The following is a 22,862-nucleotide window of genomic DNA, read 5'->3' on the forward strand; positions in this document are numbered from 1 at the left end:
GTGCCCTATCATGGAGGTTTTCTTGTCCTGTTCTGCTTAGATTTGTTTAGTACTGGGAAAAAGAAATGAATTGCTAATGGGTACCTCTTGCAAAACCTGGTACATGATTTACTATAACTTTTTCACCACTAGCCAACTATGAAGGTTCATTACCTGGAGTTCTGTATCTTGAACTATATTCTTGCATTTATAAGTCTGCCACTTTTTGTACGTATAGTTAGTGATTTGGCATTCAGGCTCCTTGGAATCCAGTTGGTGTTCTGTCTCTCCTTCCAGTATTTGGCTTTCCAGTAATACTGATGTATAGTGTCTTGAACAGCTTGTCCAACTTAAATGGCCCCTGGTTCCTTGGAACATGAAAAGAAACAAGTAGGCCTTACAGCTTAAATCTACTCACTCCATCAGAATGACCACATTTGGTCATCTGCTTCAACTGTTTTCTTCACTTCAACCTCACTGTTCCCTTACTGTCCAAAATGCCATTATATTTTAATGAGATTGCCTCTGTACACAAATCAGACATCTTCTACTTGATAGTCCCAAAGAGAATTTTCATCTAGTGAGCCTTCCTCTCATACTTTTGAGAATGTTGCACCAAAAGTACTACATGAATACAACTAGCATGTTGCAATTGAACTCCCTTTTTCTCCTTTTCCCATAACACACTATCTGGCACCTTCCTTGCTCAAAATTTACTTAAACTTTTTTATAACTTCCTTTTTTTAATCTTTCTTTACCATTTAATTTTGTATTACTGCAAGTAAGGGTATGTTTACTGTCCTCCTTGTAAATTGTTGACACATTTGTAAACCGCTGAGACTGAAGTGCTGATCTTCTTGTCGTCTCTAATCTTTTTATTCCTGCTGTTCTGTCCATTAATCAAACTTAATTACTCCTAGTCCCATGAGCCTTGTTCTTGTGACATTTATCTAATGTTTTCTAAGACCTGTTCACCCAGCTGGTTACACTATCAACATTTTCCATTTGGTGCAACAATGACCTTCATGATGTCATGTCCCCAAGAGATTTGTTTCCCTACTACGTAGGCAACTTAGCTCAATGTTGGTTTCTGGTTTTCTCTCTCTGTTCCTCTCCCCATAACCCCAACAGTTCGAGAAGCAGAACATTTTCTGCCTCAGATATAAAGGAGCCATTACCTTTCAATATGGTATAGTGTGATATTGTTGCCATCACAAATGTGGTTGGGGGAAGGGTTGGACTGGCAACTTAGCATTCTAGGCTATAGGATCTTTAGGTGAGACAAAGGGTGGTGGTGGTTTAGTGCTATTACGAAGTCAATTACTGCAATAAGGAGGGGTGACACCTTGGGAAGCTCAAACAAGGCTTTGTGGGTAGAATGTAGTAATGCTAAGGGAGCAGCTACTTTACTGGGAGTGAATTACAGGCCCCCAAAGAGTCAGCAAGGAAGTAGAGAAGCAAATACATAGACAGTTTAGAGGTGTGTAAGAGTAATAACCAAGGTAATTATGCTAGACGATTTCAACTTTCCCAACACAAATTGGGGTAGTTAGTGTTGAGGGTTTAGAGGGACTAGATTTCTTGAAACATCTGGGAGAGTTTTTTGATTCAAAATGTAGAAGGCCCAACGAGAACTAGCTGGTACTGGATCTTCGGGGCAAAAAAGGCCAGCCAAGTGGTAGATGTTGCAGTGTGGGAGCATTGTTGTGATCACTATCACTTAACAGTATGGTTAACATTCCTTCTGGACAATGAAAAAGATGGCCTGCAAAATATGGCTCTGGATTGGGGGAAGGCAGGTTTTATTAGAATAAATCAGGATCTTGCCAAGTTGACTTAGAACAGCTCCTTGCAGATCAGTCTACAACAGAGCAGTGGGAGGTACTCAAAATAGAGCTGGGGAGAATACAGGTCCAATATCTACCCTTTGTCAGGGAAATGTAGGAACAATAAGTTGAAAAACCATTGGATGTCTAGGACAATTCAGGGCTGGATGTGGAAGAGGAGTAGGGCTCTTAAAGTCCAAAGGGAGCACTTCAGCTGCAGCCCTAGAGGAATACAGGAAGTACAAGGGGAACTTGTAGCAATTAGAGCCAAAAGGGTTATGATGAAGGACTTGCGAACAGAATATTGATATTTTTTTAAATACATTAAATGGCAGAGTAGGCCCTGTTAGGGACCAAGGGGCAACCTGTGTTCTAGCATAATAAGGTGTTAAATTAATGCTTCTGTTTGGCTTTAACTCTGGAAAAAGAGAATGTAGGTATGAAATTCAGGAAAAGGAACTGAGGAGCTTGCATGGTTTGACAAAGGAAATGGGGAAGTACTGGAGGCTGTGTCAGGCTTTAAAAACTGACCAGTCTCCTGGCCTGGATGAATTGCATCCCAGGCTGCTGTGGAAAGTGAGGCAGGAAATTGCAGGGGCCCTGTCACACTTTCACTCTGGACACTAGTGCTGGAGGATGGCTAATGTGGTTTCACCTTTAAGGGTGGTAACGATGATCCTGGAAATTACAGACCTGTGACTCTGTCAGTGGTAGGGAAAGTATTAGAGAAAATTCTGAAGGAGCAAGTTAATACCTACTTGGAAAGGCATAGGTCAATCAGGGATAGCCAAAAAGGCTTTGTCAGAGGGTGGTCATGCCTAAATAAATTTGTTTAATTTGTTGGAAGTGTGATTGTGGATGAAGGAAGTTCAGTTGATGCAGTTTATGGACCTTAGCAAAGCTTTTGACAGTCCTACGCAGGAGACTAAAGGTTAAAGCATAAGGAATTCAGGGAAACTTGGCACGATGAATCAGAAAATGGCTTAGTAATAGGACACAAAAGGTAGTGGTAAAAGGCTGTTTGTGACTGGAGGCCAGTGTCCAGCAGTGTACCTCAAGGTTCAATGCTAGATACTACTTGTTATCTACATCTACGATACTCAAATGTGGGGGAACGTTTTGCAAATTTGCAGATGGCAGCAAGATTGGCAGAGTGGTCATAAGAGTAGATGGATTGGTCAGATGGGCAGAGCACTGGCAGATGGTATTTAATCCTGATAAGTGCAAGGTGATGCACTTTTGAGAAGAAACAACAAGATAATATATTTAATGAATGACAGTGTAGCTTAGCCAAAGAGGGATCCAGGGGTGGTAATTCGGATTCCTGAAGTCAGCATGTCAATAAGACAGCTGAGGCGTATGGACACTTTTTTTTTTGTCTGTCATGGTATAGAGTATAACAGCAAGGAGGTTGTTGGAGTTAAACAGTGTGTTGGTCAGGCCACAGCTGGAATGGTGTGCAGTTCCTGTCACCTCACTACAGAAAGGATGTGATAGGACTAGAGGAGGTTCACCAGGAATGGAAACATTGAGCTATAAGGGGAGACTTGAAGGGCTTGGATTGTTTTCTTTACAAAAGGCTCGGGGTGGGGGGGAAGGGGTTGTGCAGAACATGATTGAGGTGTATAAGGTTTGAGGGGTATGGACAGTGATAAGAGTAGCTGTTACCCCTGGATGAGAGGGCATAGTTTAAGGGTAAGGGCCAGGGGATTTGGGGGGAAATCTTTTTCACTTAGAAATCTGGAATGCACCGCCTGGGAAGGTAATGAAGGCCAGAAATGTTAAACCTTTAAAATATCGTAACATTCACTATTGGACAAGTGTTGGAAATTGAGATCAGTGCACTTTGGTTGATAGTTATTGTTGGTGCAGACTTAATGGACCAAAGGGCCTTTTCTGCACTGTGTGAATCTGAACTTACAAATCCTTTGCCATCCCTGCAATTACCTCTTTTTTTTTAAACTTGGGGATGTAGAGCATTAGATGCACGTAAGTTTTTCAGTTCCTTTGGCTTCCACATACATTTTTCATACTGTGAAGGTGCTACTAAATATTTGTTTGACCTATTTGTCCTATCATAATTCTTTTATTTCTGCTGTCTGTCTCCAAGGGACTTGTACTTAGCTTTGCTAATCTTTGCATATTTGCTCTAGGTAACTTTTTATTTTCTTTTTCATAACTTTTTTTTCTTTGTACCAAATTCTTGATAGTTAGCTAATTTCAAATAACCTTCCCAGTCCACCTGACTTGCTACCATTTTATTTTTTGGGACTGTTGCAAAAATTTTCCTAACCAGTTGGCTGCTGTCATGTCATTTTTCTGTACAAATGTTTATTCAGATCGGAGCTTTTTTAATCTAACTTTAGTCACGTATTCCATGCCCATGCCATTGACTTTTAACATTGCTAAAGGGAGACAAGAAGTTGTACATTTCATTCTTGTAATCATCAGGACCGGTGCAAGAAACGTGCTTTGTGGAGGAGGACAGCAATTTATGCAGCATGAGTGCAGGTTAGCTTGGCAATTCAGCATGACCAGTTAACTAGTAATCCTGGCACTCCTGCCAACTTGACTCTGCTCACAATGTTGCCATGGAAATTCAATGGTGATGAAGTCTGTTGACCAAATTCCCCTCTTGCCTACGTAACACATGGCTCCTGTTTTGTCTTTTTTTTAAAAGTTTTCAGCATTCGCAAATATATAGTGATTCTGACCGATTCTTAAATTGGTTTTCTGTGTAATTCTTCACACAGTATGGGGTGTTTAATGTCCAATAGCAGAATAGTATCTGAATATTTAGATGTAGTGCTTTTGAGGCTTGTAAACACAGGCTGGTTGAGTATGGTTAGCATACTGCTGTCTTCCAGATTAGCTTGAGAGATTGGGCCCCACTTTGGTGCCAAATGTAATGGAGATGCACCCTTTTGAGTTTGAGCTGTATACAATGAGTAATGATCTAAATTAGAGATAGTAGGAACTGCAGATGCTGGAGAATCCGAGACAAGGTGCAGAGCTGGATGAACACAGCAGGCCAAGCAGCAGCATAGGAGCAGCTGTAGATTATGTATGTCACCTGTGTTAAATGTAGATGGTTAGCAGCAACCTCCATGAATGAGCCCTAGTCGTCTGTTCAACATGAGATAAGCCGTGTCAAAACTCATCTGTGTGAAGCTCAAATCGTGCATTGTATACAACTTCAGTTCATGAAAGGGCCTATGTTCATAGTCTTGCCCCTGAGCAATGACCTGTCTATCTGCAGGATAGAGAATTTTGCAGCAAACCCATGAATAGTTTGCCCCTTGAACAGGATGCTGCTGTCAAATGAAAAATACTTTGCCAGCCACGCACAGATGTAATTTTTCTTTTTGTGCTGCTGTGATGCCAGCTATTTGGGCTATATCAAATCGTCCATCTTGTTGACTGGTCTGCTGCCTGATGCAAACAATCACACTCAATTAGTCAGTGTTTGCAAGCCTCAGGGTACCTTGTCCAATATTGATGTGATTGTGCTATTGGACCAATTGTTAAAAATCTAGATGTTTCTGCTGTGTGAAGAGTTTCCATCTGAAATTGACAGCTTGCAGCATGATGCATTTGTGCATGCTCCGTTCTGTGTAGGAATTTGATCTTTTTCATTTGGAAGAGTGGTGGAAGAGATGCAAGTAAAGGAGGCTACCAACCTCTGCATTTCCAGAGCAATGCTAACCAGTCAGAATCTGTTTCCTTGGTCTGAGAATTAAGATGGGCGATTAACTGTTCCTGCTGCATCTCAATGCTAGTGATGGTCCAAGCAATGAGTGCCATCTTTGCATGCAGTTTTAAAATTTGTCTCTTCCATCACCATTCTCCCCCTGCCAAAACGCCTGCTTTGATGCTAGTTCTGAGTATAAGATGAAGCTTCAACTGCTTATTTTGTTCTAGCTATGATTCCTAAGTAATTGGATCATCTTAAAAAAAAATTTAATAACTTTGGTCTAACCACATCACCAAAACGCTCAACATGAAAAGAACCAGCAGGTTTAAATTCAAACCAAGAAAAGAGATTGACTTGTATGCTGAATGGAAAAGTGAACTACTAGTGTTGGTAGCCACCAGCTTTGCTCCCTATATGGCGAATGTCATGTTGTAAACTCCTTTGTCTTTTCAAACACATTTGTATTGTCCAGTGCCAGAAGCTTTATATTGCCTACTTTTGTTTCCCAGTTTAGTGTGTAAAGAGGCTAACCACTGATTCATGTATAGTTTTTGTTGCTGAGAAAAGAGTTGACTTGAACGTGACAATCTGAAGAAGTTAGCCCTGTCACAAAATGTAGTAATAGATTTTAAAGTAGTCTGTTCCCCAGTTGATTATTTTGATCTAGAAAACTGTTGCATGAAGAGTTGACCTCCAGCCTACTTTATTGTTGCCACGTGTTACTAAAATGGAAAGTTTTTTTTTGCTTTGAGCAGTACAGGCAGATCATACTCAACGGGTGTTTAGATAGAGAGGTATACAAAGTTATGGCTGCAGAGGAGGTGCACAAAAGCAAGATCAAAATTAGATTTGAAATCAGAGGTCTGTTCAGCAGTCTATTACTAACAACTTCTTCCTTGCTGTTATGTGTTTAATCTCCATCTTTTCCTTGATGGAAGAGTATTACTGGGTTTGAAGGGGCCTTTGCTGCAGAAATGCTGCCAGTGAGAAGTGTAGCTGGAGTTCATAGATGGGAGGTTGGCTTGTGTAATGGTCTGGGCTGTGTACACCATTTTCTGCAGTTTCTTACGGTCCTGGGCAGAGCAGTTGCCATTATGCACCCAGATAGATCGCTTTCTATGGTGCATCTGTAAAAGTTGGTGAGTGTCCTTTTATGAACATGCTGAATTTCCTTAGCCTCCTGAGTAAGAAGAGGTGGCATTGTGCCACCTTGATTGTTATGTCTACGTGGGAGATCCAGGACAGATTTTTGGCTGTTGTCAGGGAGTCCTAGGAGCTATAGACGCTCTTAACCCTCTCCACCTCATCCCCCATTGAGGGACACTGACTGACTGTCTAGTTTACATGATGGTCAGCACCTCCTTTTTGTGGATCCAGTTTACCAATTAAACTATAAGGCCACTAATTATGCACTAGTGTTTTTGCCCTTGCTATTTCATTATTTGACCCCTAATTATTCAGCAGCCTGTTTTGTTTTTTCCCCTCTATCTAATTTCTTGCTCAGTCTTATTTTATCCTTTTTTGTTTAGGACTTCCTTCTCTTTTGCTGAGCTTTCTTTCAAAAATGCAAATTCTGCAATGTTGAGGCCTAAACCTTTTGTAACCATGTTCATAAACATTTTATAGCTATATTATACTACTAGATCAAGCTAATTTTGTGCCATTTAATTTGTTTTTAGTGTAAATATTTTTCTCAGTCAAGATTAACTCTTCTAACATAAACCATTCCTTTTGTTGCACCCTCAAGTCTTGCTGTCTCTGCATGAAATGTACTTTGTTTAAAACCCAGATTTGTCTTTAGATATATGGCCTGCTTTACCTCTTAGTAAAACTCAAATATTCTGGATAGCCAATTCATCAGACCACTGGTCCCAACCTAGTTTGAGATCCATCTTGGTTAAGGATAAGAACTGCCAATGCTGGAGTCAGATAAGTGTAGAGCTGGAGGAACACAACAGGCCAGGCAGCATCAGAGGAGCAGGAAAGTTGACGTTTCAGGTTGGGACCCTTCAGAAATGGGGGAGGGGGAAGGGAGCTTGGAAATAGAAAGGAGGGGTGGGACTGGGGAGGGTGATAGGTGAGTGCAAGTAGGGAGTGGTAGGGAATGGTCAGTGAGGTGGGAAGAGCGGATAGGTGGGAGAGACTGATGGACAGGTTGTGTCAGGTCCAGGAGGCGGGGATGAAAGGGGGCTGGTCTTAGGATGAGGCTGTGGGTGGGGGAGATATTGAAACTGGTAAAGTCCACATTTAGGCCATTGGGTCGTAGGATCCCAAGGCAGCATGTCCCACTTTTTCCTTGCTTTCCCCTAAATCAAAACAGCTGCCTTAACTTTCAAGTCAGTGTATTTAATATTCAAATTGGAATACTTTTATTTACTGGGTACCTGGGTCTGATGGTAATTCTGATTATACCTGAGATTATATTTGGGTCTCAGCAGAACCTCACTCCTAGTCATACTTGTCTTTAATTTCTTTGCAAGCCAGAGCACTGGATCCTTGAACCACAAGGTGTCTTTAATAATATTGACCTGACCCTGGGCAGACTGCACTGCCTTTGAGAATTGCAGCTGCAAACCTATTTGTGTATCTCCCCAACTCTGCCGCATCCCTTCTTGCAATTGTCAATCTAACTGCCTTTCTTTTTCAGTGTGAAATTTAATTTGCCCATCTTGGTCTTTTGTAGTTTGTCCAACAGGCAAGGTAACTGTTAGAATGGCAAACCGTAGCTGGTCATGGCGATATGTAACTCCAGTAAAATTAACTGCCGCCTCATACAAAATGGATGGTATTGTGGAAATTCTTGAATTATCATTAAGCTTAAATCTTGACCTGAATAATCTCCTTAAGGAACCTAGTGCAGATGTAGTTTTTCCTGTGACTTTTCCGGCCACTTTAATTGAATTCTTAAGGCAAAATGTTGTACTGGAGGTAGCTTCTACTCGACTAAGTAACATCCTCCTGTTCTCTTGACTAGTAATCAATCTAAGCCAATACTTAACCTGAGGGGTATAGTGTTTCTGGGTCAAAGTATCCAAATAATTTTGCACCTCTGTATCCCAAGTGTCTCAGCTGAATTTCCTAGAGTCAGGGATGAGATTGCCTGGCATCTTGCTGCTCTCACAAACACCTGCGTAACATAGTTGTTCCTGCACTTGCCCCTTCAAGCCCATTTGTTGAATAAACTAATTTGGGACAGCACACTGGCTCAGTGGTTAGCACTGGGGACCTAGGTTGAGTCCCAGCCTGTGGTGACTGTCTGCGTGCTGTTTGAACATTCTCCCCGTGTCTGCGTGGGTTTCCTCTGGGTGCTCTGGTTTCCTCCTGCAGTACAAAGATGTGCAGTTTGGGTGGATTGGCCATGCTAAATTGCCCAGAGATATGCAGGCTAGGTAGATTAGCCATGGTAAATTCCGGGGTACAGGGTGAGGGATGTGGGATACAATCCTCTTTGGAAGGTTGGTGTGGACTCTTTGGGCCAAATGGTCTAGTTCCACATTTTAGGGATTCTTTGATCTAGAATTTGGTTTCCAAACAGTTGTCTAAATTTAAGTCCTAGAGGTTTTGCGCTGTTGTGCAGTCTTGAAGGCCTATTGTCCTTTTCGTAAGCAAGCCCCACTATTCAGTAGATTCTCCAAATCTGAGCAGGTAGCTCACCGCAGGCATAGTAATCAGTGTGTTTTGAATTGCCTCTTTCAACAACGTTTTGATTTCCTCTCCTTTAAAGAATGGATCAGCAAAGGGGGATGATGTTTGACCTGTCAAATCTAAGCTGGCTCTCTAAAAGAACAGTTTAGCTAGTTCCACAAGCTTGTCCTTAACTGTGGCCTTACAAATTCTCTTGAAGGGCTTTACGAAATTTCCTTTTTAAATCATTGAATCTGCCTTTGCCCCCTTTAAGCTGACTTGTGTTGCCCTGCACACACAATGATTTATAGTAATAATCATGGTACAGGATCATTTTTCTCTGCAGGGTCTTGAAATTTTCATCCTATATTGTTCAACGAATAATGACTAATCTTGCATAATTGAATATTTTTATCATTAAAAATTGCAACTAGGAAGGCAGGCATTTATTGGGGCAGACTGTTGTAAGTGAAATTGCTCTGATTGCTAAAGCAGTGTTGTTAAGTGCAAAAATAATTCGGATGGGAGGACAAAAGACTGTAATTGTAGCCTTGAAAACCAATACATTTTGTATTGGGGTCAGCTATCATCTTCTGGGATTGCGTAGGCTCTCTAAACTTATTGCAGTGTAGCTTTTTGTCGTGACTTCCTCCCCACTGCAGTACCCATTTTAAAAGTTGGCTTCATTTGTGTGCTGGCATACAACTGGCAAAAGGATTTCTTATGTTCTTGAATTCAGTCAGTTTAACTACAATTCCCTTAGCTGAACGTAGTCCTCCTTCCTCTATCTCCGTTTCCTTTTCCACTGTGTAATGAGTAGTGACAATCACCAACCGCTCAATTTAAAATAAATCATAACTTCCCAAAGATTTCACAACTTGTATAAATGCTTTCAGATTTGAAAACTAACAGATTTTATATTGAGCTCTACTGTGGAAGAGATGAAGATATTTCCTGATATACCTGACAATAAGGATGATACCAATCAACTTTAATGGCACATGGGCTAGCCAAAGGACTTAGTGGTTAGAGCTCATTATAAAAATGAGTATTTTGGTAAAAGGGATAATGTGGTAGACATCCTAGCAAAGTTGTAATGTTTGCAGGGGTTTGATTTTTTGGGGAAGGGTGCGAAGTTCAGGTGCAGCAATCTTTTGAAGATAGAATGGTGCTTTGAGTAAACAATGAGCACTATGCATGCAATTTTGGACTTTGTAAATAAGTGATACTGCGTGCAGAAGGAAAATGATTGAACTGTTGAAACTCTGGGTTACAACTATTGTGTGCTTCTAGTTACTGTGCTTTTAGGATGTTGAGCACCTGAAGCTGTTGCCAAGGTGACTTGGCCTTCATGTAGGCATTTATTTTCTGCACCTTGCTAATTGCTGTCAACAGGTGATGAACCTCAGCAGTCCATACGGTGCAGGGATTTCCAGCTATTAATTTAAGTAAAGCAGTAATTATGGTTTCGGGTCAGGATGACGTATGGGTTGGAGGGAACTCGCACGTTGCGGTGTTCCGATGCATCTGCTGACCTTGTCCTTCTAGGTGCTAGAGGTGGCTTTGAAAGATGCTGCAGTGCATCTTGTAGATGGTGCACACTGCGCATTGCTGAGAGGTGTGATGGATGGTGTGCTTATCAAGCAGGCGGCTTGACCCTGCATCATGAAATGCTTGTGTTGGAGTTATATTCTGGCTGACTCTGCCTTGGTGAGCAAGTTTTTTTTTGACTGACTGTACCACAAAACACCTTGTATCACTTCACTCACAGAATGAAATGCTGGGTCAGTTAATTGTTGGGTTGGATTTGTTCTGCTTTCTGTGGACAGTATCTACCTTGGTAATCTTCCACATTTTGCTGGGTAGGATCCAGTGTTTCTCCTTGAACAGTTTCGATTCATGGGCAAAGTTCTGGAGCACGGTTTTCAGCAGTATTACAAAACCAACATGATTGCTCCAGTTTTTACTGTGTTCACTGCCTTCAGTTTTTTTGATTTTAAGTGGAGTGAATCAAATTGTTGAAGACCAGTATCAAACGCTGGAGATCTCGGACACCGAAATGAATCTATTCAACACTTCTGCCTGAAGATAGTTATAAATGTTTCAGTCTTGTCATCAGTGATCAGGGAAAGAGACATGGCTATCTGTAGAATCAACTCTTGTTAGTTTTGTTAATTGAGCTCCACCATTCACAGTTGGCTGTTTCAGAAAGATTTCAGGGCAGATGTAATTTAGTTACAAAGTTAGTTTGGAGAAACTGAATTTGCTTTTGGTGCAAAGGAGATAGAGAAGATTTTAATGTGTGCAAGTTTGGCAGATTCATTTATAGGTAAATGGAAGCCTATTTGGTACAAGAACTAGGCCATGCTGAAAAAGTTTTTTGGCCAAGATAAAGTTAAATGTGAGGAACGATTCTTAAACAGGTAATGAACTGGAGCTTCTTGCTAATAAGATGGTTGGAAGTGGAGATGGTAAATGATTTCACAGAAAAATTGGATGGGCACTTGAGGGGAAATAAGCTTGCAGAATGTCAGGGATGGAGTAGGAATACCTGGATTGCTGCCGGGAACCACATGGAGTTGGACTGATTTGGCCTGATCTGTTATGGCTCTTAACTAATATTAAAGTTTGATTAAATGAAGTGAATAAAGTGGGGGCAAAGTGAGCATGTGTGGAAGTTCTGGGAGGCTGGCTTAATGAAATATGAACTTCTGCCAACATGGAAGTGAGGGTATGAACAAGAAGCAGAAATGGGATGTGGCAAATTTATGATGAGACTTTTGAACTATAGAAACTTGTAACTTTCTGGTATCTCGTAACTGGTGTCGGATTCTTTCTGCAAATTAGTTGCTTTGTGTTACCAAAGCTTTTTGTGCTCCAAAATAATTGGTGTTGAAATGCATCAGAACATCAAAGTAAAAGCTGTCATTTCAAACCGCTGTACTTCCTGGTTTTGTAGACAAAAAACGCTAACACCACCAGTGGTAGTAACACTTCCAATTTGAATTCTCCACTTTTTTGACTTGGTACAGATCAGAAGTGGATTATGGTGCCCTTTTAAGCATGCTATTCTGATTTTTATGATGGGACTTCCTAAAGGGGGTATTATTATTGAGACTTTCAACAATTCCCTACCAATCTTTAAAATGTTCTTTCCGTCTTTCCTGTATAACAAGTAAATCCAAGAGATGGTGTTTGGGTGCCCCTCAAACATTGTGTAACTTTTTGGAACATTGAATAAGTGTAGCCCTGGATAGCAAGCTGCTGCATGGGCTCTATAGTAAGTCCAGGCATTTCTTCATGCTGTAAATTTTAAAAACTGACAGTCTTGGTCTTAGTTTTGCTGTTTTTATTCAAATTATAATTGTTCTAAATGATCATTATCTTGATCCTGCTTTAGTGAAATGCTGCAAGACTGCTCAAGACTTAAAATCAAGCAAATGCTGAACATTTCTATGAAAATGTTAGTGGAAAATTAAACAAATGTTAAACAATTAGCCCATGTAAGTATACAGGTTTCAGGCGGGTAGTTAAGGAGAGGAGCTGCCAATACCCCCATTTTTGTATAGAAGCCATCCTGCAACACAGTTGTAGAGTCATACAGCATGAAAACAGACTCCTTAGTCCAAGAAATCCATACCAAATATAATCCCAAACTAAACTAGTCCCACCTGCTTGCTCTTGGCCCATATCAGATGAAACATTTCCTATTTGTGATCTTCTCCAAATGTTGTAACAGTGCCCACATCTATCACTTCCTCAGGAAATTCATTCCACATGTGAACCACCCTCTGTACAAAATTTGCCCCTTATCTATTTTCTCTCCCCTTTAACTGTGCCCCCTAATCTTGAAATTCTCCCCCAGCCTAGGGAAAATATATCTACGGTTAACCCTATCTATAATCCTCCGATTTTATAAACCTGTAAAGTTACCTTTCAACCTCCTACGCTCCAGTGGAAAACGTCCCAGCCTTTCTTTAGAAACTCAAACCTTCCATATCCAGCAAGATCCTGGCAAATCTCTTGGACAGCCTCTTTGATGACTGTCACTGAATTTGTCTATAAGGTAATCTTGGACTATTTATTTTGAATACCTGAAGAATATTCTTTTTGTAGTCTTCTGCAGTATGTGAATCAACTTTACCTTGACTTCAGGCAGTTACTACAAAGGTTAAAGTAATTTGTATTTCAAATATGAAGCCATAAACAGCTTCAGTTGAGAACACTGAATAAACTTAGCTGGCTTTTTCTTCATTTTTAACTCCCAAGAAGATGTCTGCTACAACTTGCCCAACAAGTATTCTATGGATGCTGCATGAGCTTCAGAATTATGAATCCTGGATCTGGTTGGAAAGGATTCTGTTCCATTCACTCTCAATTACTTTGTAGTGTGTAACCTTTTTTCTCAGAAGTAAAGATACTTGTGAACACCAGGCTTCCTTCATTTTTGCTGTTCCTACCAGTCTGGGGAGTTGCTGGTAATGTTGGAACCTGAGATACGCCTGAAAGTGGTTTAGTTGAGTCAGGGCCAGTCCCTTCAGTTTGAGAAGGTAGCTCACCACCACCTTGGGCAGTTGAGGATGATGACAGTAAATGTTTTACCCCAGTCAGCGTAGCCGTGATTGAATGAATTGGAGAAAGGGAATGTGCAACTGAAACTTGGTATCTAACCAATACTGATAGCTATTGAAGCTGATCTTTCAGAGAAAATTCTGGTTTGAATGTTCTCCAATTGTTAGCTTTCCCTAGCTCTTTGAAGTTTGAGTACATGATCCCTTGGATATTGCTTGACTGGCCTCCCAAAGCAGATCTGATGTTTGTAAATTTTCCATTATAACTCAACACTTTAATGCGATACCATCACTTGAAACTCTAACTGTATGTTACTTGAACTGGAAGCTATAAATCTTGTAGCACCATATGCAGTTCTTCAATCTTAAGATTAGACTGATTCCTTTCAAGCGAGACGGATAAATGTAAATCATACTAGTTTGTTCACAATCTTTCATGCATCGATTACAAATATTTTATCAGTCTTGGATTTAATTCTGTTCCATGTCTTGCATTGTACGTGCCACTAGTAGTTAAAGGGCTGACAACTTTTTCCTGGGGTAATGTTAGATTGTCCCTTGATAAATATTCCAAGTTTTCCAAGATCCCCTCTAGAAAGTTAACATCCAACCTTCCCATATCACTGGATTGATGTGCCAAATAAAATAGTTTGCTTTTGATGCAGAACCCTTTTTAAAAAGTGGCATTGCAACATCAAATGTATATTTGGTTGGTAGTGTTATTCCATCACTCATCAGATATGGGAGTCACTAGCTGGGTCAGCATTTATTACCCGTCCTAAGCTGGCCGTGAGCTGCTGCAGCTTATTTGCTGTTATGGAGGGAGTTCCAGGATTTTGACGCAGTGACACTGTAGGGCTGGTAATACATTTCCAAGTCCAGATGGTGAGTGGCTTGGAGACCACTTACAGGTGGTATTTCCAAGTACATGCTGCCCTTGTCCTTCTATATTGTAGTAGTTGTGGCTTTGGAAGGGGCTGTCTAAGGACCCTTGGCAAATTTCTGCAGTGTTTTATAAATAGTAGCAGCAGTGTGTACTAGTGGAGGGAGTGGATGCTTGTGGATGAGGTGTTGATTAAGCAGGCTGCATTGACCTGGATGGTATCCAGCTTCCTGTGTGGTGGTGATGCTGCTCTCTAATACAGCTGGACAGGATGGTGAATGGAGGAAGATGTAGAGGTGCTTCAGTGTGATTTGGACAAGTTGAGGGGGCAAATGCATGGCACACGAGGTATTTGGATAACTGTAAGGAAACATCAAAAGTAGGAATAGGATCCAGGTCTTCAAGCTACCTCCACCATTGCACCAGCTCACACGCTCAACTAGAAGTCTAAAGTTCTCCATATAGGTTACAAAAACAGGAAGGCAAAATAGTTTATCTGAATTTGATTTGTGAAAGTGAGAATAATGAAGCAAGACATGGATGACCTTGTACACCAGTTGCTGAAATTATGCATTCAGGTGCAGCAGATAGTGAAAAGGCAACTTTATGTTGGCCCTTGCAGTAAGGATTCAAGTACAATAGGGATTTTTTTTTAAATAAAAAAACAAAAGAACTGAGGATGCTGTAAATCGTGAACAAAAACAAAATTGCTGGAGAGGTCTGGCAGGATGTGTGAAGGCAAAAACAGTTAATGTTTTGGGTCCGGTGACCCTTCCTCAGAACATGGTAGGAATGTCTAACTGCAGTCATGCATGGCCTTGCTGAGATCTCTCCCGGAAGATTGTGCGCAGTTGTGGTCATCTTTTTAACCTGAGGAAGGATGATCTGGCTGTGGAGGGGACTCCGTAAAGGTTTGCTAGATTGATTCCTGAAATGGTAGACTAGTGTATGAGGAGAGATTGTATCAGTTAGGAGTATTCTTATTGGAGTTTAGAAAAATGAGGGGAATCTCCTGGAAACCTATGAAAGTCTAACAAGACTAGACAAGGTAAATGCAGGAATGATGTTTCCAATTGTTCTGGACTCCTGGTCAATGGTCACAGTCTAAGGATGTGGAGTAAACTTCAGGACGAAGGTGTGGAGAAGTTTTCTCATTGACAGCGGTGAGTCTGGAATGATCTGCCACAAGAAGCGGTTTAAGACAAAGGGTTAGAATGTTTAAGAAGGAACTGGAAATGGTCTCTGGGACTAGAGGCCTTGTAACTTGCCCATGACCATAAGGTGCATTTTAATAAAATATCACAACTCTTGTATAGCCATACATTAAATCCCTGACTCAAAAGGCATTGTGCCTAATTCAGCTTGTCATTAACAGTGACTGTCTAATAAGGAGTAACCGTAGTGTTAATCCTGGGTGTGCTTAAACTGTTCAAGGAGAATCGTAATTTTTTTTAAACTGCATCATGGCATGAAAAATAGCACCAACTATCAGCCATTTCTTTTGTCTGTGCTCATTCTTATGTAAAGTTCGAGTTCCTTTTTGGTTGAAATATCTAAACACCTGCTGAAGACCAACTAGTATTAATTTGACCTGTGGGGTTTAGTTTGTTCAAGTTGTCACCTGACATCTGTTCCATTTTCTTGGAAACTGAGTAGGTGATGGGCAAACAGTCAGAAAATCTGCAGTATTAGTCTTGTATAAAATTGGAAGAGCTACTGAAGGAAGTTTTGGCAGCTCAAAGAACCAGATTGTGGCTGGATGAGTAAATTTCTGACATGTAAAATGAATGCATGGCTTCACAAATTGTTCGATCTTTAATCGCAGCTTTGGCTTGCATTTGCCATCCAGTGTACACAACCAATCCATTTTAAGGTAGACGTTCTGATTATCCGCATGAATGAGTTTAACTAATTGTTAGTTCACAGTTAAAAGGAAAGTTAAATCACTGTCTCAGACAAGAGATTCTTGTTTGTGCTAGATATTCTGATCCTAATGCAGTGTTTGTATTGGGGTCTTGATATTGAACTAATTCTATCACACCAGTGAAAATATTGATCACAATTGAGAAACATTGCAATGACAGTATAATTTGTCTTCAAGTAATTGGTTTGCTAATGTCCTTCAGGGAAGCAAACTGCTATTCTTACCTGGTCTGACCTGCATATGACTCCAGAACCTCAGTAGTGTCATTGACTCTTAACTGCCCATCCTTAATTGCCCAGAGGGCAATAAATGCTAGCCTAGCCAGTGATGCTGTTGTCCTGTGAATGAACAAATTTTTTTAAAGCTGGCGCACGATGCTGGAAATACTCAGCAGGTCTGGCAGCGTCTCTGCAGAGGATTAGTGTTTCAAAGATCAACCAAAACATTCTTTTCCTGTAATTACTGCTGCTGGAATTATGTATTCTCAGGATCGGCAGCATTTTTGCATTAACTGCTTTTAGATTGATTTGATTTTTAAAAATCGTTGAATCAACTAAAGCTATTTAAGTTTTTTTTGTCCTTGTATTCTAACTGATCTCGTACTTGGTTACCCTGAGATGCCAACTATTCTTTCAGATGCACTTGATCGTTCCTGGTGTTTCCACAGTTTGTTTTTTGTTTAATATCATAACAAATCTTCTTGTGAAATCTGCTTTGACATTCATACTATTTTTCTTTTTGTAAGTTTATAAATAATGCTATTATTTCCCAGGTTTCCTATGCTCGTCCCAGCTCCGCTTCCATCAGAGATGCAAATTTGTATGTCAGCGGGCTCCCAAAAACTATGTCCCAAAAAGAACTGGAACAGCTTTTCACTCAGTATGGACGCATAATTACCTCAAGGATTCTTGTAGACCAGGTCACTGGTAAGTACATGCCCACTGTTGTACATATCTTTTAAGACTGGTTGTGCAGTTCTTACTATCTTGCCTGCAGGACTTGTGGAGGGCTGAGATGTGGGCCAGAAAATGTAATTTTCTGCTGGAATTGTTCATAAATATGCATGGGCAAAAATAGATTTAAGAGCTCACGCTGACTTGAGTCATTTCCCACCCTGGAGGTGCAGGTTTGAACTATGCTTTCATGGCTGGTGAAGTAATAAATTTAAAGCAGTTATAATCTTTATTTTAAACCAGCTATAGAGGATGATGTTCTAATCCTTATTGTGTTGCTAATGTGTTTTTAAATTAAGCAGGAATGTAAAGCAAACTTAAAAGGCTTAGAAATGGGACATGTACTTAACAACAATCATACTTTCAACATTGCAGATGTGCTACTACTGCATAAAGCTTAGTATAGATAGGTACTACAGTGTGATTTGTCTGGAATTCTGCTATGTTTGGCGAATGAAACAGTTTCTGTAATGCTGCAATGCAGATGGAGGGAAATGTTCAAATTATGAATATCTTTTTGAATACTGAAATCTCCATCTAGGAGAAAAATGGGTTGAGCCTTGAAATCCTGATTTCTTGTGCTATGTATGCAGTTTGAATAAGTGCTTTTATTGACTTTTTTTCGAGCATCGTAACTAAATGTCTTCACACTATTGGATATTCTTGAGGCTGGTCTTGCTCATGAACAGATCATTTTGAAGGCGTTGGTATTTTCTGCCTTGCTATCTCAATAGGGCCACCTCTTTGAACAGATGTGATTTGGCTCTGGCTAATGGAAGCAACAGCACTCCTCATCCTTCAGCCCAGATCTTTGGCAAGCTTGTGTTAAGTGAAAGCTTGCATGTAAACTAGTGCTTTCCTATTACAAAGAAAAAAACATTGGCCTATTCCTGCCTGCAACATGCCACTCAGCCCCTTGAACCTTCCAGTAGCAGCATCTGTGTGCCTTGGTTGCATATTCCCTGTACTCTGGGCTAGGAAAGATCCGAATTTAAATCTTAACTTTTAATTGAGCTATAATCTACCAATTTTTTGGAGAGAAAGCTCCACACCTTGCATTTGGCAATATTTTGCCAATTAAGCTGCTGCTTCTCTATTATAATAGTGACATTTAGTTTTTTATAAAAGAAACTCCAACCTGTCTGTTTTCCTATACCTTGCACTTTTGGTAGGTGGTAACGTAGATAGATATAATGTCACTGAAGTAGTAATCGACAGTACCACTTTTGATATGTGTCAAATCCTTCTACCCATGGCAAATCTGGAAATTGGAATTCCGTAAAATCTACAATTAAACGCTTGTCTAAGGACAATAAGAACATTATCGATTTATTGTAGGTTATTTCAGAAATGATTTGCTAGTGTCGCTTGGAGAAGGAAACCTGCCATCCTTACCTGGTCTAGTCTGCATGTGACTTCAGACTCTCTCAGCAATGTGGTTATCGTTCAACTAGCCAGCCAGTGCCCATATCCCATCAATGATTAAAAATACCCATCACCACAATTCTATATATTTTATCTACTGATGCCTCTTTGTAATGTTATAATCCCACTACACTAATGTCGCCAATCTTTTATCAGCAAACTTTGTATATAGCCCTCAATTACCTTGGCTAAATTTGAGGCCCCAGCAAGTGAAACAAAGAGGGGGTGGGGTGAGGATGCAAAGTTTAACAGCAATAGAGACCAACAAGCCCTAGGCCCCGAAAGATTTCTTTCCCAAAAAAATTAAAAAGGAAGGTAAATAAAACTGCAGTGTTTCTGTCAAACAAAGCTGATTTGAATTGTGAGGAGGTAACCATCTTACAGGATCTGGGAATGTCCTTGTCTTCTAGAAGTTCATTACCATCCAGAACTGTTCCTCTTCAAGAAATTTTGAAGGCACAAATTATCCATTCCCCTGTTAGGTGGTGTGCGCTCAACTTGGAAGGGCTTCGGTAGTGGGCAAGAACTGATAAGTGGTTTTTATTTTAGAGAAGGGAGACGGGAGTGAAAATTGATGTAGGTTCAGGGGAGGAATCTGGGGAGTCCTATTGGAACCTTTTTTCTCTACATTGAGAAGAGAAGGATGTGGAATGTCTTTGATCTATGAGCATTGACTACAATGTAGTCCTTTGAAAAGATTTGCAGAGATTCTTGCCTTCGTGACCAGGTGCTTACCAAATGATCTTCCTCCTGTTCCTAATCACTCCATGATGCAGTGCTACAGGAGCAATAATCACTACTGTTTCTTCTGTATTTTCAAGGTCATTGAAAAATGTTGTTTCATACCTTGCTGCTGGCTTTAACTAGCCATCCTCACCTTTCCATGGATTGCCACCTTGCTGCAGTGGAGAAGGTTGTGTGACATTGATGCTGAGAGAAAACTGTTGGGAGCTTTCAGCTCCTGGCAGAGCCGCACAACAAGTAAGGTCTGAGGATATGAACCAGACAAAGCACAATCCAAAAGAAGTACTGAGTGGTGGTCCAGGTGGCAGAAAATTCTGTACTATTGACAGCCGTGACAGATGAAGGCTTTAACAGTAGACACCCCGGTCATCAAGGTTTCCCTGCCACTGGAACTGGATCTACCTTCTGTCAGGGACTATATTTGCTGATGTGCCAGTGTTCCGATGTTAAAAGATGTCCTGCACGATGTGTCTACCGAGAAGAAATCAAGAACAATTGGACTGAGAAAATTGAGAAGCTGCAATTCCTTGCTGATCAGCACAATACCCCAGTATTTCTTCAGTGCCACCAAGTCAATATATGGACCCAACACCTTTTTTGGTCTCAATTTTGGTGTAGAGTAAGGTTGGAACCCTTTTGAGAGATGCAAAATATCAGCCTTCAATGGAGAGAATCCAAGCTGAGATACAGTTGTAGGGCATGTTTGAGGAAGTACCCTGACTTCCCCACTGAAGATGATATTGGACTCCCACCTAATTTGACAAGTTGAAGCCACCTTTAAACGTGAAGAATGGAAAAACCGCAAGAGTGAATGGGATTCCAGTAGAAATTTTCAGACTTGGAGGTGCAGAGCTTACTCGTCTTGAAAATCTGGAACAAGAAAATATCCTGCCAATCTCATGCTGCCATTGTCATGTCATATTTTTTGCGAAAGACTGTGGGAACTAAAGAATCCCCTTACACTCCATCACAGGGAAGATCATTGCCTGAATCCTTGTTAGGCACAACATTCCCATCTGAGGAAATGTTTCCTTGAAAGCCAGTGTGGCTTCTTGCCTATCCATGGTACTATAGATGTGATTTTCTCTGCTCGGCACCTGGAACAACCCCAGGAAGGAATCTTCAATTTGGCCTAACACCTTCCTGGAATTGGGCTGAAAACAACTTTTTAGTTAGTCTCAGTCTCAACCTCGACTCAAATCCTTTACCAACCTGTCCCAGGGCAAGTTCTCTTCTTTCCCTGCATGAAGATCAATGGAGAAATCCTCTAAATGCAGAACGTTTCCCCTACCTGGGAAACTACCTCTCTAAGACTGACATGGGATACAGTGTTGGATTTCCACAATCTGCCGGCACTGCCTTTGGACACTCGAGGATAAGAGTTTTTGCCCATGACATCTGTGCTGATACCAAAGTCCTTGTATAAGGCAGTCATCTTTCCGACTCTCTCTCTATGTCTGAAGCTTGAGACGACCAATGCTATTTGAGCCGGATTGTCTGCATCACCTATGAGTATAGCCAATACTAATATAAAACATCCTTGGAGCAGCCATTAGCACCAGCCGCCATCATCTGAAATGAACTTCACTGGACCAACCACATCCTTAGGATGACTGAACTCTGCCAAAGCAAATCATCTTTGTCCATCTTGAAGGCTGAATGCAATGAAAAATCTCAATGCATTGGGAGACCCATGTTCAGAAGAAACTGACTCCGAGGAAGTTCCTGTATGAAGGGAAAATCTCCTCTTGCTAACGGGTTTTCAGAGGAGGTCAAGAGAAACAGGCGAAAGGAATGCTGATAATTTTAAGGCTGGAAGATGAACTCCACCTCCCAGAAACATGCCAAATTTTGGTTAAAGGTATGGCTCTTGGATCTGGTTCATGAGCCAGGCAAGCATTGTAGAAGCTGGACCATGGAAAATATTGGGTGGACATTCATACTCGTGCTTGAGTTATCCTCCTGGTTTTTTTCTCCCCCCCCCCCCCCCCTCCTTATCTGGACAAGTGAAAACATGCTTTATATAAGCAGAAAAATCAACCAATTTATGCACCTACATTAGCTCCCTAGCTTATTACATGTTGCCTCCTTTTAACCTTACAGGCATTCCGTAGGTTGCAAACAGGTTCCCTTGAGTCCATCTACAAGTCAATTTTGTATGAATGTCAGAACACCATGCTGGACAACTTAGGATAACCATTAAGTACAAAAGCATTCAAATATTGAATCTTTAATGCATTCCTGTTTGGGATTTTGCTCAAAATTGTTTAAATTAGGTACATTTCTGGTGCTATTAAGGAATTTCCACAATCTTGACCAAAGTTGGTGTTTTTTTGTTTTTGGACATCCTGCGATAGCTTTCAAACAGCTGACCTGATTTAGTTCAGGTTGTTGTGAATTAGTGTCTGAAACTGCATAGTAGATTTTAAAGTACAAAAAGTAATCTGCCTGCTTTTTTTTAACCACAGATTTTTTATTTAATTGTTGTAACCTGTGTGTCTCTCTCTCTGGGTGTCCGGTATGCCTAGTGAATGTTGTGAAGCGGATTTCAAATGAAAAATAAATGCATTCTGGAATTGTTGCAGTGCATCCTTTTGGCTAAAGGGGAAATTATTCAAATGTAGTCTCTAGGTATTGGTACTTAAGGTCTGAATACATGACCAGTTGAGATTTCATGTGTAGTGAGCAGTGTATTCTGTGAGCTACTTTTATTCTGTTTCTGCATGTTTATTAATCATTATACTATCAGCTATATGATTTTGATAGTAAATACATTCTAGGTGGTTTTGATCTCTTGGGTAATATTCCTTCTGGCTCCCCTGCTGCCAATGAGGAACCTGTCAAAGCATACTCCAAATAGTAATGTAGAACCAAATTTGGGCAGCATGGTGGCTCAGTGGTTAGCACTATTGCCTCAACGTCAGGGACCTAGATTCGATTCTGCCCTCGGGCAACTGTCTGTGTAGAGTTTGCCCGTTCTCCCCGCGTCTGCGTGGGTTTCCTCCCAGGTGCGCCAGTTTCCTCCCGCAGTCCAAAGATGTGCAGGCTAGGTGGATTGATCATGCTAAATTGCCCAGTGTTCAGGGATGTTATGAGGGTCGCTGTGGACTTGTTGGGCCTGTTTCCACACTAAGGATTCTACAAAAAAAAATCTAAAGTTGAGAGATAGTAGGAACTGCAGATGCTGGAGAATCCGAGACAACAAGGTGCAGGGCTGGATGAACACAGCAGGCCGAGCA

At 40.8% G+C, this 22,862-nt stretch overlaps 1 protein-coding gene across 11 annotated transcripts in view; it reads left to right on the forward strand.

Moving 5' to 3' along the window:
- The window catches only part of elavl2 (ELAV like neuron-specific RNA binding protein 2), a 100,185-nt gene that overhangs the window by 59,915 nt on the left and 17,408 nt on the right, over nucleotides 1–22,862 (forward strand). For all 11 annotated transcript variants that reach the window (XM_048595315.1, XM_048595316.1, XM_048595317.1 and 8 more), the window contains one exon: nucleotides 17,274–17,427. In XM_048595315.1, the coding sequence (XP_048451272.1) occupies nucleotides 17,274–17,427 (154 nt within the window). The remainder of the gene's footprint in view (nucleotides 1–17,273; nucleotides 17,428–22,862) is intronic.

This window comes from Rhincodon typus, chromosome 3 (assembly GCF_021869965.1).
Source record: "Rhincodon typus isolate 14 chromosome 3, sRhiTyp1.1, whole genome shotgun sequence".
In the NCBI taxonomy this organism is placed as follows: domain Eukaryota; kingdom Metazoa; phylum Chordata; class Chondrichthyes; order Orectolobiformes; family Rhincodontidae; genus Rhincodon; species Rhincodon typus.